Source organism: Passer domesticus, chromosome 1 (genome assembly GCF_036417665.1).
Source record: "Passer domesticus isolate bPasDom1 chromosome 1, bPasDom1.hap1, whole genome shotgun sequence".
NCBI lineage: Eukaryota > Metazoa > Chordata > Aves > Passeriformes > Passeridae > Passer > Passer domesticus.
Genome location: NC_087474.1, coordinates 115,342,184 through 115,356,437, shown reverse-complemented (window position 1 = coordinate 115,356,437; position 14,254 = coordinate 115,342,184). Strand labels below are relative to the sequence as shown.

Sequence of the window (14,254 nt, the reverse complement as noted above, 5' to 3'; positions counted from 1 at the left end):
TTCTGAGAGCTTAACGTTGACAAAATAAGCATCCAGGAAGGTAAGAAAGAAGTCCTTAATTAAGGTAATGTCAAAATTAGTCTAAACTCTGATGAAAAATGGTTAAGTGGACAAAGCTAGGACTGTGGTTGCTCTTGTGTATCGTGAAGGGCCAGGCACACTGCTAATACTTAATAAAATAATTATGTAAAAAAATCAGCTGGCAGCATTAGGAGTTAGCACTGGCAAATTGCTGTAGTTATTGTGCAAGTTTTAAGTTCTTAACTTGTTATTTTCATATGATTTTCTTGGATGCTGTTCACTTTCTCTTGTCAAGTTACTGTTCTGTCAGTTTAAAAGGTTGAATTAACTCCACCCTTTTAGGTGAGGGAAACTGAGTGAATGACTGATATGGGAGAAGGGAATTAGATGATGTGAAAAGTGTGGTATCACTCTTTTTTGGCAACAGCAGGTTGTCTCAGCTCTGTTATTGATCCATACACTCAGTCTGTGCTCAAACTGAGGGGGAAAAGCCTTGAAAGTCCCCTTCAGTAGTGTGACAAGGGCAAATAATGTAATTAGGTGTAAACAGGAGGTTATTGGTGAGGTAACAGGTACACATCAAACCCATTTTTGATCAGGCAAGGAAGAGAAATGTGAAAGCAGTATAGAACACACTAGGGATGCCTGCAATCCTAAGACTGTAGATGCCATGCATTAGAAGCTATAAGTGATATTTTGGTTATTTCATATAGGAAATACGTGTTCAGCTAAAAGGGGCATGGGTACACGAGATCCAGAAATGGTATATGTGATCAAGGAAACCAGTGCTGTTACACAAATGCTTTATCGTTGAGCTAGTGGCATATCCTCCCCATGGAGAATAATGAAGTACAGATTAGAGGTAATATTATGGAGTATAATAAACAATAAATTACTTACAAAAATATCCATTCCAAAATTCTCAGTGAAAGCTGCTGAAGATAAAAGGAAACATTAAGCAGATAAACTTGCGGTCTTTAAGAAGAAGCATCAACGACCTAGGAAAAGGCCACTAAACAAACATTTAACAGAGAATATAAGGCTTATGCATGAAGTTACTGGTTTGTGAGCTTGATTTAAACAGTGAGAAACAGAAGAGGAAGGCTAATCAAAGAAACGAATAGAAGAAAGTTTGGATTTAATGAAGGATAGAGGGCAAAGATTCACAGAAGGAGGATCACGCTTAAAATTTTCAATAAAGAGTATTTTTAGAGGATAGCCACAAGTGCTGACAGAGAAGCCTATAAACATGATTTACCAGGATTTCAGCAAAGCTTTTGAAACTGTATAGCACAAAAGACTAATCTGTTGGGTGAATAAGTACGGCATAGGGAGAGATACTTTCTTTGATTAAAAAAGAAAAGAAACATGATCTTGGGTACAGAAAGCATGGGAGTCTTGTGAATTGAAGCAGGTTGGTTTGGAGGGGTGTAAATAATGGAAAGCCTTAAGAATCATTATTTGCACCAATTTTGTTGAACTTATGCAGCATATCAGTAGTCTGGAAGAAAGAATAACTAGTAAGGTGATGAAATTCCCTGATACTACAAAACTGGGGAAATGTCAGAACAAAATAGGCAAGTGATAAAATACTGAATGATTTTGACAAGGAGGTGGAGCATGAGCTGGTAAGTAGCATATGCAGTTCATTTTCAAGTAATATAATGAGGCTAGGGAATAGAAATAAAAGAATGTATCAGTACCTCAGACAGTCAGAGGGCACAAAAGTCTACACAGAAGTATTTTCTGCATACTTTTGAAGCACTTCTGAATAGAACTGTAAATCCTGTAGCAGTGTGGTTATTAGTTGTTTTGCCTTATTTATAAAAGCAAAGCAAATAAAATTCTGTTCGCAAAATTGAAATACCAATTGAAAGTTTGTATTCCTGGACTGTTTATAAAAGCAGCAAAGTCTCATTTCACATGACATGAACATGCTGGGCACCTTTATAGGAAAGAAATTCAGAAAACTGCGGAGTGGTAAGTGAGGATTGGGACAATATTTAAAGGTCTCGGTGACATTAATTATTCAAAAGGTTAGGGAGACACATGCATATGCCCAATGCAAAGCTCTTTAAATGAAGTCACAGAGGAGATTTGAATGCTAGAAGCCTTTAAAATGGTTGTGAAAACAGGAATGCAACAGGAATCCAATGGTCTTGTGAGACATTTGTCCAAGCAGTTACTCTTCTATAGTGATTTTGAATGGTCCCAGGAATGACTTGGGCCTCAGATCTACACTCAGCATGGAGGAGACAAATTGGTACTTAGGTTCTTGACAGAAGGAGGTTCAGTGAAGGATTATGGGCTTGCTGATTGGAGAGTTTTTATTAAAAAATGAGGTGATAATAATACCAATAGTAATAATAATAATAATAATAATAATAATAATAATAATAATAGTAGTAGGAAAAAGTTAAACCATGTTCTTAATCACATGTGCCTTTCTTCTCTGGAACAAATCCTTGGGAGTTTTTGCAAGATGGCACAGTTTAGAACACGTTGCTTCTTCTCCATTTACTGAACTGATTCTGTCTGAGTCTGTACAGAAATGTATGTACTGGCAAGAGCATTCTGTGGCCCAGCCTTGCTGATTTGAAATTACTCTCTTACAGGAAACATGTGTCAGCTTTTTTTTTTTCTGTGTTTGTAGGGAAAAATGACAACCTTGTCATTCTCCCGTCTCCTCAGGAGACTGAGAGGTATTCTTTGGGAAAAGCAGCTGTGGCAGGTTAGGGTGTAAGTGCCCTTAACTGATCACTCTTCATTGTGTGGAATGGATATGCTGAGGGCAATGAGCTGCAGCAGCAAGGCCTGGGGTGCCTGATCAGTCCTGCTGAGTCCTCCACATGCTGGTGGCTTGGGCAGAGGGGCAAGGGAGCTCAGCAAGAGTTCCCTGCTGCAAACAGCTGCAGCAGGACAAGGCAAGGATGGCTGTCACAGCCCTGAGCTCCTTTCTGTTTAGAGCCATGTTGCACTGCATAGGCTGAAGGTACTCGAGAGAAATTCAAATGCCTCCTTGAGTCACAATCAAATTTTTCTTCTGTAGTGTGTCACAAAAGTGCTGCAAGGCTTCTTTCCTTCCTGTCCAGGCAAGGGGCATGGAGCTGCAATACCTCAGGGCTCTTCTGTCTTATTTCTCCAAGTTTCCTCTTTTTGGGAACACAGTGTGAGGAGGGGCTAGGTCTCCCCCCAGATCTCACCCAAGTAGGGAATTGGGATCAGCCATGAAGCACATCAGGACCCATCAACTCCTGTGAGCAGTTATGAGTCCCATGGTTCTGACAAAGCTTGTGAGACTAATGTGCAACTTGCAGCAAGCAAGGACTTCCTTAGAATGTGAAACATATGGAAATAAGTATGTGGGTTTTGTTCAACATGGTGTTAAAATGACTGTGTTTGATCACTTTGAAAATCTAGGAGTAAATGGAATTTACTGAGTATGCTTTTAAAATAAAAACTTAATCATGCACAAGTTTAGACACTTTGAGATGAGTGTGTATTGAGCTAATAAAAGTTGATGTCAACATTTTAGAGTATGCTCAGAAACAAAAAAGAACTAGTGCTTGATCAAGCAGCAGTCACAAAAACAATCTTCTCTTCATGATAAAAAGAAAAACTCTGTGTGTGATTCTGCAAATATGTCAGATTATTTTGAACAGGCTAGTAAGTGGTAGTAAATTATTATTTTTTGTTGTTGTCAAATCACTTTACTTTTTAGCATTTGACTTCAAAAAATCCCCAACCTTTGTATGTGTTGTCTTTATGTACATCAGTCATAATTTTGCTGACAATTCTTGACATGCACTCTGCATTGCTCTGCTAACAAGAGAAAAGACCAGCCATTACATTTATGTTTCTTTGTTTTTCAACAAAGTCACATATCAGGAATAATGCTAGGGGTATGCTAATAAACAATACATAGTGGCAGTCATCAGGGAGTAAGAAATATTTTCTAACTAGTTCTAAAGGGAAACAATGTTTTTAAAAAAGGGAGAGTGATTGTTATTTATGCAATATTGTTGTTCTATATGTCAGCATCAAAGAGCATCTTGTAAAGAGTTTAGCATAATAAATCGTTGATTTTGACTGTCATTATTTAGAGGTCTTTGCTAGATCTAGATGTAGTGCAGTAAGGTTAAATTTACCAACATATAATAGGAAATCCTTAGACTGAATCTGATTTTCTACCAATGATACCAGAATTGTTAAAAGAATGAAAAAAGAGAAAAAATATTTTACCTTTAAAATCAGCTGGCTTCACAAATAGTAATAGTAACACTAAGTCAAAGCAGATTTGGTTTCTTAATGTCCATTGATTTTTGGTTGTCTACATGATGATTTAACTTGGTTAAATTTTTAAAAGCTAAGTTTAATTTAAATGAAAAACAGCAAAAAAAGCTTATCATTGTTTCCACCATGAAGAGAAACAGCACATTTTATTGTCATTGAGAAAATTAACATATCCTCTGTGTATGTGAAGCAATGGGAAATTTGTAAAGAGGAGCCCACAGAAACACTTGATTTCAGAGCTGACTTTGATTGGTCACTAATTTTTCAGTTAACTTGATAAGACAAAACAACATATATTTGAAAAGGTCTTTATATTCCTGCCTACAGCCTTGAAGTAGAAAAATAGTTAATAGATGGCCACTTTATCTGTCTGGGATGAGGCACCTAAATTTAGATGCTGATAATACATCCAGCAAGACTTTATTACTGTTTGGAGTCAGGTAAAAAGAGCCAACACCTTTTAAAAAATATAATTGATAATACCAGCTGCATAAAACTCTTCACAAGATAAATATATACAAGAGAGGCTGTATTTTTGATGCACGTTATCCAGTGAACCCTATGTCTTCTCCAACTGCAGATATGGGAAATCTGCAATTTAATACATCTGTGCCAGCTTCTTGTGACTTTACATGCTTTAAAAAATATGTGGTTTTCTGTGTTTTTTTCTTCTTTTTGCTGATGTAGGCAAGGTGCCTGTGGCTGTACAGAAAGATCTGTGTCTCTTGAGTTACTGCCTTGATGTGGCAGTTCAGGGCTTACCTTGACAATATTGCATCTTCAAAACAAGAATTGAGCTCTTCAGGACTGTTACCTTAGGACTTGAGTCCTTGATACTGCAATTATGCAGTTGAATAATGTTTTGAATCTGACTTGTCTCATTAGATGCCTGGATAACTGCAGATTTTAAGTCTTATGAAGGAAAAAATAACCTTACTTTGAATATACTCTTAGTTTTTCACTTTTAAAACAATGCTTTCCAATGTCAACTCTCTGGCCAATTCAGATCAAGAAAAATAATAAGAGAAAATGCAGTTACATTTTTAGGATGTTGAAATGCCTTGGATAAGTTATATACCTTGTAGAAAAGTGAAAGAGCAGATCTTTTTTGAAAGACATCACGATGAAAATGAAAAATGTGTTCTCTGCACCAAATTGAGCAGAGTAATGCATTCCCTGGTTTATAATGAAATTTGAGCTGTATACACCATGATTTTTAAGTAAGTGAAGCCCAATCTAATGTGGCCAGAAGGCATGGTCTCTGGCTAGTTTCCAGTCAGGCTTCCCAGTTTTAGTACAGACTTGCCAATAGATATTATTGAAGCAAATACCCTGATATAGGGACTCTTTGTCCAGACTAGCTGCGAGGTTTTCCTCCTTGAAAAATGTCAGCCTGATGGATCATTTAAAATGTATGGTGCAGAGGAGATTCTGCAGCCCCACTGAAAATGAGAGAAGCATATTTCTCATTTCCGTGTTCTTTTCCTGGCTTCTTCCTTGTTCTGTAGTGGATCTAATACATTGGTTTAAATGAAGGATCCACGTTGATTTCAGTGTTTGACTTACATCCCATATATCCTCATTCCATTTTGCCTTCCATGAGTGTGATGCTGATGTTTTAGCAGTACTGATGTTTTCATGTAGTTAGGACAACAATCTCTACCAAGTTTCAGAAAACTCAAATGAAAGGTACTACGTGACCTGCAGAGTGTTATTGTTTTAATATTAATAATTAAGCCTTAATGGAAGCACTGCTGGAGAGCTTTAAATGACCACTGTGAACTTGGTATTTTGAGTTATAATGAAATTATTACAACTGTATGTGTGAGTAAATTTTATCTACCCTTGTTTCTTTAGAAGAAGACCTACCAGTGCATCAAATGTCAGATGGTTTTCTACAATGAATGGGATATCCAAGTTCATGTTGCAAACCACATGATTGGTAAGTGAGCACTAACATTTCTCAAAGACAAATAGCCATTTTTTCTTTCTCATTATCACCATTGTCTCTAAAATTAAACAGAGTTAAGAAGAAATTAATTGTGGATCCATCAATGATTAACCTAGGCATGATTGATTTTTTTATTCATATTATTAGACTTGATAAAGCATTAGCATATTTTATTTTCTGCAAGGGCTAGTTTAGACTTCTGCAGAGAATTATATATCCACTGCCAGTCAAAACACAGGTGATTAGCAAATTAAACTTCTAATCATTTTTGCATTATTGAAAACAAACTAACAGGAATGGTTAATGAACTGGATGTTAGCTTTCCGTAGAGTTTTAGACAGGTTTTAATTTCAGAAGTTATTATGGTAATGACACTACTGTGTACTTCTCAAGCACCTCAGTACCAAAATCAAAACTGGTGAGTTTTTGTCATTAGGAAACATAAATAATTCAAATGGCCATAAAATAGTATTGTTTGTTATGTTTGAGCAGTCTGGGAAAAAATCCTGAGTGTATCTCTATACAATTAAATCCTATAAATTATTTGAAAAAGCAAGGAATTATAGTATACAATAATGAAATACACTCTTTAAGGTACAAGCTTTTAAAAAATGTCTTTTAGAATTCCTGAATCCTGATGTTTACAAAGCTGTTACAGTTGTAAATTGGAATAAAACAAAAGCTGCTTTTTCTTTGATATTCATATTTTCCTATTATTTGCTGATTCCCCCAGGTTTACCCATAATGTTTTCAATTTGGTAACTACTCAGTAATAGCACTAAGAGTTCTATCAGCCAATTAAATTTATCAAGCACATCATTTGCTCACTAATAAGATAACATTGCCAGGATTGTCTCCTGGCTTTTTTTGGTCTTTTTTCTGAATTTTGCTTTTCAAAACAGAGATGGATACCACTGATTTTTTTTACTCCTGCTTTTCTTACTCTGCTTTTCTTGCTAAAATAGCAGAAAATCTTGCAAAGCACAGAACAAAAAATATTGTATAGAAGTTGGTAATTATATATCCAACAGAAGAGAATTTGCTTGATTTTTCCACTTTCCAGTTTGGCAGTAATTTTTTTTCTTTTGAGGTAACATGCAGATTTCTTCCATGAACACTTAGCAATTTGGCTGCACTGTAAAAGAAAGTTATCTGCCAAAACTTAATGGCCCATTTCTGTGGCTACTTTATTTAAGTTGTTACACATTTAGAGCGTAAACATTTTACATTTTTCATAAAAACGATCAAATGGAAATGACAAACTTGTTTTGTAAAGGAGACAAGCCATTTGCCTGTTAGGTTAAGCCTTAGTTTTAATATCTTGTGTTTTTGGATAGGAGAAAATTTGAGCTGCTTCAGAGTATTCAATCTGTGTCAGTGATGGAATTTAAAAGTAGGGTACTACTAACAACAGAATTCACCATTTCTGCTGCTTTATTTGAGCCCAATGTTTGAAATGTTCTTAATTGTAGCATACAGTCATGCTGAAACTTGACGGGGAATGTGGATACTGTTTATAAGGGATGATGCTAGAATTGATGATGTGTTTGCTTGCTACCCTCTTCCCAGGTGCCTCTCATTTTTAGAATAGGAGCTCACTTATTTCATTAAATACTCAGATTTATTTTTCCCTCTATTTTCTGGATGAGTTTTATTAAAGAGTCAGAATGGGAGGAGCAAAATAGGGAGAGAGCCAGTAAAGCAGGACAAATCCATTTAGCTGGCTTCAGCCTGCAGATCTGAAAAGACATATTTTCTTAAACTGAGCTATTAACTGCCTGTATTTAATTTCTTAAAGCTGAATGAGGTTGAATAAGAAAGAGAATCTTTAAAAAAATATTTAATTGTTTTGTCTCTGTTCTATCTAATCATGCATGATATTACTTCATGACATAACCATAGTGACACAGATTTAAACGTGCTTAATATAAAATCTTCCCAGTGAAATAAAGGAGCTTGCAAAACATGCAGGGAGATTTGCCGGTCATGCGTGTGGTAATCTGTGTTCAGTGGAAGATTCTTATCTGCACTGCCAGACTTAGCAGTGCAGCTCCTAATGATGTAGCCTCGATTAAGCAAATGTGAGGGGATTTTGTGTTGGGGTGGAGTGAAAGGAATATCAGCGTTCTGGAGAGTTTTGAATGTGACCTCGGAATCGAAACGCAAGGAAAAATAATTTCTGATCTCCAATTCTGTTAGTCTTCTCACCACTAATTGGATTTTTTCCTTAGCTATCTTTCTAATTTCACTCTTCCCCCTCCCCTTTAATTTATATCATTGTTCACAGGCCTTTTTCCAAGACCACATTCTGTCTAGAAAGGAAGGTTCAAGGGGTCACATCATTTTAACCAGGCTTAGTTTATGTACATCTGTACGTATTGTAACAGAATGTATACATAATACAGAAAACATGCACACAAATACTTTTGTGTGAATATATATAATATATACGTGTAGTTACCTGCATGCATATCAATATGTAGATTGAGAAACATACTAGATTAAGCACTGGAGTGAATATTGGCTTGTTGATACAGTACATTAAACAAACAAACAAACAAAACAGGTTTCCTAAAGATATTGGTCCCTCCCTTTTTTACATGTATATGGTAAAATGTGTCTTCTTGCCCTGATTTCCTAGTAGGTGATTGGCAGAACAGGATGTAGTTTCCTTGATTCTCTGAGAAAAGGAAAGTATGGAAGCTTCAGGAAGATACAGAGAAAGGAAGGAGTTTAAATGCAAGAGAGAGGGAAGCTAATGTGGCAAGGCAGGAGTTAAAAGTCAAATGGTGTGATATAATCCCTAGATCAGAGGTAGGGGCAATAAATGCCTTCATAGACACCATTGCACAGTGTCAGGAACTGTTATTTCCTCTCATAGTAAAACATTCCCATTATCTGTGTTGTGGCTATTGAGAGATTTAGTGTCTTCTTACCTGAAGGACTCCATAATCATAATTCAGAGAAAAGAGAAAAGGGAAGGGAGCTGGGACATGGGACAAATGTGAAAGTGGAAAGTCACCTGCCAAATTCCCCACAGAAATGACTGGGAACCACTGATAGAGATAATGCTCAGCCAGCTGAGGGAAACTGTTGCTGCTCAACATCATGATGCAGTTTGAAAGCCTGGAGAAGTTGATGGTGTCCCATCTAATCACTGTGTCCCTTGAACATGATCCCAAGATGTAAACTGAGTTCATGTCACTAGCATCCGCAGAGAGAAGTTGCCTTATGGAAGGTCACTGAGGCAAAGCTATACTTATAAAATCCCAGTGTGAAACTTAGGCTTTTAAATAAGGCAACTGGAATTACTTTGTTGGCTAAAATAGCTCCACTGAGGGTAGGTATTTTTAGGTTGTATGTATGTGTGTGTTTTTGTCTAATCAAATATAATCTCAACTAGACATTTAGCAGGGGAAGAGGGATTAGAGGCTGTTTGAAAAGCCTCTTACTCTTCTTTGTTAGGAGAGCATATAGCATTTTTTCAGATTTTATTATACATTTCAATCAATTCAACAAGAGGGATTATGCCACCTAATGGAAAATAAAATCTGCTGATGACCCAGTGAAGTGTAACCTTAAGTATCTTTGGCAACAATGCAATTTACATTATACAAGTTATGTAATAAAAAGATGTTATAGGGGCAGCTTTCCTTTACACATTTACTACTTCCAGAACTTTCCATTTTAGAACTGCTCTGCAGCCTTTAATCCAGTCTTCCCAACATCTTAATGATGGGATGGGGCAGTAAGACTCTTTCTTTGAATGGAAGAGGACAAAGAGGCATAGAAGTGGAATCCCTTGCTTGCATTAAGTGAGCTAAAGTTTGACAGCTCTGACTACCAGATCTGTCCACACATTTCCAGACACTGTGTTTCATCAAGCAGAGCCTGTGTTAGCTTAAGCTACACACTGAGTCAGGCTAGGCTAGGGTATGCTAGCAGGCAGAAAGCAAGGCATAGTGTGGCATAGTCCTGTATTTTGGCATTATTTTGGACCTAGATGTAGGCATGTACTTTTGTTTGGATAACTGTAAGGATGATTGCCAAATTAAGACTTGTCTGTTGGTGTGTGTATTGAAATTTGTGGGTGAAACAACTTCCAGCTTTTAGGTGGGAAAAGACGAAACATAAATCCAGGTTTCATATGGGTTTAGAAAATATTAGCATAAATGATATTTCTTCAGTTGTCTTTCTTCTACCTTTTTTATCTGGCGGGATACATACCACTTTTAGCAACTTTCTTTGAGAAAATTCTATTTCTGGGTACATGGTGTCTGTGGAAAAGAAGCTTTTGAGCATTCCTTTGTTTTCATCACATAGTTTACGGTTGGCATTTGACCTGAGAGAGTATGAAAAGAGTCTGCCATTGTTTGTGTTGTTTGATGCACTCTGCTACTCTTCCTATTGTTTTCACTGTTATTTTAAGCAGACATGCTAAACATTGTTTCATCTTCAAGTGGTTCCTTTGCATCTGTAATATCTGAGGCAGCTCGGTGTAAATAGACTAAACAGTTGCTGCAGCAGTTGCCTAGGATTTTGCACACATGCATATACATCATGGTTCAGAACTGGGGGAGTTCAGGAAAGGAATTATTCTGTATAAAATTATGGGGCTCAACAGCAGTAGTGTAAATTTGTAAGTGCTCTGAGTAAAGTGCTGTTAAGCATGAGATAATGTAAAGAGATGACATTGCCAAGAACTATTTATGAAGAGCTTAATTTTTTTCACTCTGATAATTCTTGACCAATAATTACCAGCTTCTAATTATCTATTTTAGTTAGAAAGAAATTTCTATCACTATGGAGGTTGGCATTGCAACTAGCGCATAAATCCCCAAAGAGGTAAATGTGTTCCAAACAGCCACAAACAACTGTCTCATGAAACATAGTGAGCAAATTGCGAGCCGCTGGCTGTGCACAACAGAGCAGCACATTTACCATTGAGGACTGATCAGGCTGACAAAGAGAATGATAAAAGGGGAAACAGCCACAATCTTTGTAGTTTGCTGCTACTTTTGTTGATGGAGAAAACAAGCCCCAGTGTAATAGCAAGAACCACTGCCCCTCTGAAGAGTTGGGGAGCAAAGGGGAAGGATCCAGTACCTTTTTGAAGCCCTAGTTTAGACAGTTTCTAAATATGTCATTTCTGATAAGTAAACAGACTTCTCTTTCTTTAACCCTTTCAGTATCATGTATAAAACCCATCTTGTGTAGTCTGTTGAGGAGTGTTTGTCTCTGAGTGAAGGACGTTATGTGGCATTGAGCAGGGTAGCAGGTGTGAGCGGGAGGAGGAAGTGAAGGGAATGGAAAAAAAGGTACTGAGCACTAAAGTTAGAAAGCAAATGGGAAAACAGGATGAGGCAATTCTGCAGCCGACTAGAGGAATTCTAGTTTGCACCAGTAAATAAATACTTCATCAAATCACAAGTAACCAAATCTATGCTGAAACAATTGGAGTTTAAAAAGAAAGGTATATAGAAAATGCAATCTAACATTTTAACTTCTCTGCAAAGAAATTTTACCATTGTTTTTTTAAAATAACAAGTAGCATGTAACCATTAGAAGAGGTAAAGGTACATTTTGGTGCAACTCATGATTTTCTATTTTTTCAGGGACAGTGATATGTATATATGCTTCTGTGTTGTGTGGATGTGCATGTTTGAATTATGCATGTATTAACAGCATGCATAATAAACCTATAAAAATAAATCATCTTATTTGCCTCACATTTGTGCAGTGTACATTATGGTACATGTGGACAACATCACTGATGTCAAGACAAAGGAAATACTTCAATCAGCTTTCTGGAAATCAGCCTAAGAAAATTCTTGTATGGTTGTAATAGCATGTGGCATTCACACATTCTATTATTTGTCTAATGCCTAAGGTCATTAAAACCCCATGATTTTTCTTTCACTTATGCAGAAAGCTGTGCTGAGCAACTAATACTTGTTGCACCATGTTGACCTCAAGTAATAAATCTTCAGAACGTCAGTTTGATCACTCTACAGTAAATCTGATATTGTAAAGTCCCTCTTAGCTGAGATTTGGAGAAAAAGGATCCAAAGATATAGATCTACATTCTAGAGGAAGAAGGAGGGGAAGACTTCCTTTTGTTAGTCTTTTTTCACTGGTTTTTGCAAAAAATTGAAATTGTCAATTTATAGTGAAGAGAGTGATCATACCCTCTTAGCATCAGGAAATAATTTACATGCCTGGGAATGTGCTGTTTAGAGGCAGATCTGAAAAGAAGTTGAATAAAAGTTAGAGAAACTTGGTCACCTTGTCTGCGAAATGAGGAGATGTAATTGAAATACACAGGAAAATCAGCATTTGGAGTTAAATCTGAGAAAATGTAGGTTTATTTCATGAGGACCTGGGTTACAAAATAGGCAAAATCTGGGCTGTTTAATACTAACAGGAAGCTACTCTCCTGTGGGCAATGCTGGCTTATTTGAAAAGCCCATAAAGGGTTTCTGCATGGACCATACAAAAGGGATACTTTCTCTTTAATAGCCATCTGTACAGGAGAGATGAGAAGTGGGCCAGGTCATCTCTCCTCAGCTGTCATGATATTAACGTAGGTAATGGAGCAAGCTCTGCGTTCTGCTGGGTGTTGTTTTTCATAGATGTTCATCGATTTACACAGATAATTCTATTTATTTCTTAGAGTTGGTCCAAGCAAACCAGGCAGAATAACAAACACCAAAGCATTTCAAATGACTTTATCTTTGTTGTTTTGTAATGTAACTTTTGTCTAAAAAATGGTGTCACACCTACTGTGCAGATGGCTGCATGATTTGTAAACCAGCCAAAACATTTAAACAAATGTGTGATCTGGGGATAGATTAAATAAAGGATAAAATGGAGTGTGGACCACAAATTCTAATAATCAGATGATTTTAAGTTGTGTGTGGTGTGGAGCGATGGTAGCGGTGATAGCAGGGAACGCTTGCCAATGACAGCAAGGTGCCTTACAGATCTCAGGATGGAGCCTGTGGCCTAGTAGGCCTCAGTTTGAGAGCTGCACATTTGCTGTACAGCTGGCAGCTCTGTATGGGGACATCAGATAAAACTTATGTAAAATGAAGTGTTATTGCTTAGTATGAAATTGCGTGGGGAGGGAATTTGCAGACAGTAACTGAAAACAGGATTCATGGTACCAATGAAGCAGACTGTAAATATGAAGAGGCTTTAATTATCTGCGCAATTTAACAAAAAATTCAGGATGTATTCGGAAGTGGCAAAGGCAGCTGTACACACGTTCCAGCAGCACCATTCATTGGTCTGCAGGTTCTGTACATCACCTTTTGGGGCTGTGGGTGTCCCATTCCTGCCACCCCCTGTCCCCTGGTGCTGGCTTTCCCTGCTGAGTGACTCTGCTTGGAGCTGGCACTTTCTTTCTGGGGTTTGAAGCAGAAACAGCTCCTTGCTTTTTGAAACTGCTTTCAGGAAAGCCTCTCCAGGCTTTTAAAATCACACATGGTTCATCCAGGACACAGTCTGCAAACAACCATGAATTCTTTTTTTTTTTTTTTTAGGGGGGGGAAGCAGGAGAAAAATGGGGGGCTTTGAACCTCGGACTCAGAAATTTTACGAAAATAAAATGCAATTGTTGTATTATTAAATAAAATTAGTAGTAATACTCGTAGTAATATTAATAATAATACTAAAGGCGCAACTGAAAACTGTCCGCAATTCAGGCTGGAGTTCTTCCTGTAACAAAATTAAGCAAAGTGCATGGAAGGTTTAGATTTTCCTGCAAAAAAATCCTGTGGCATGAATAGCACTTGATGAACAGGATGCTATGGAAAAGCAGTGCCAGGCAGAAAGAAAGTTGTTCCCTGCCCTCCACCTGCTGTAAGATTCTCCTCCGAGCCATGGCAGTGATACACTGTGCACGTCAGTATTCAGGCACCACAGGCTGAATTAATGGCAGGGTGTCAGCCTTGCTTTTGTTCTCTGCTGACCATTTGCACTGCGGGC

General features: G+C 37.3%; 1 protein-coding gene across 14 annotated transcripts in view; it reads left to right on the top strand.

Moving 5' to 3' along the window:
* ZNF521 (zinc finger protein 521) overlaps nt 1-14,254 on the top strand; it is a 230,057-nt gene that overhangs the window by 105,787 nt on the left and 110,016 nt on the right. For all 14 annotated transcript variants that reach the window (XM_064435496.1, XM_064435550.1, XM_064435549.1 and 11 more), the window contains one exon: nt 6,172-6,256. In XM_064435496.1, the coding sequence (XP_064291566.1) occupies nt 6,172-6,256 (85 nt within the window). The remainder of the gene's footprint in view (nt 1-6,171; nt 6,257-14,254) is intronic.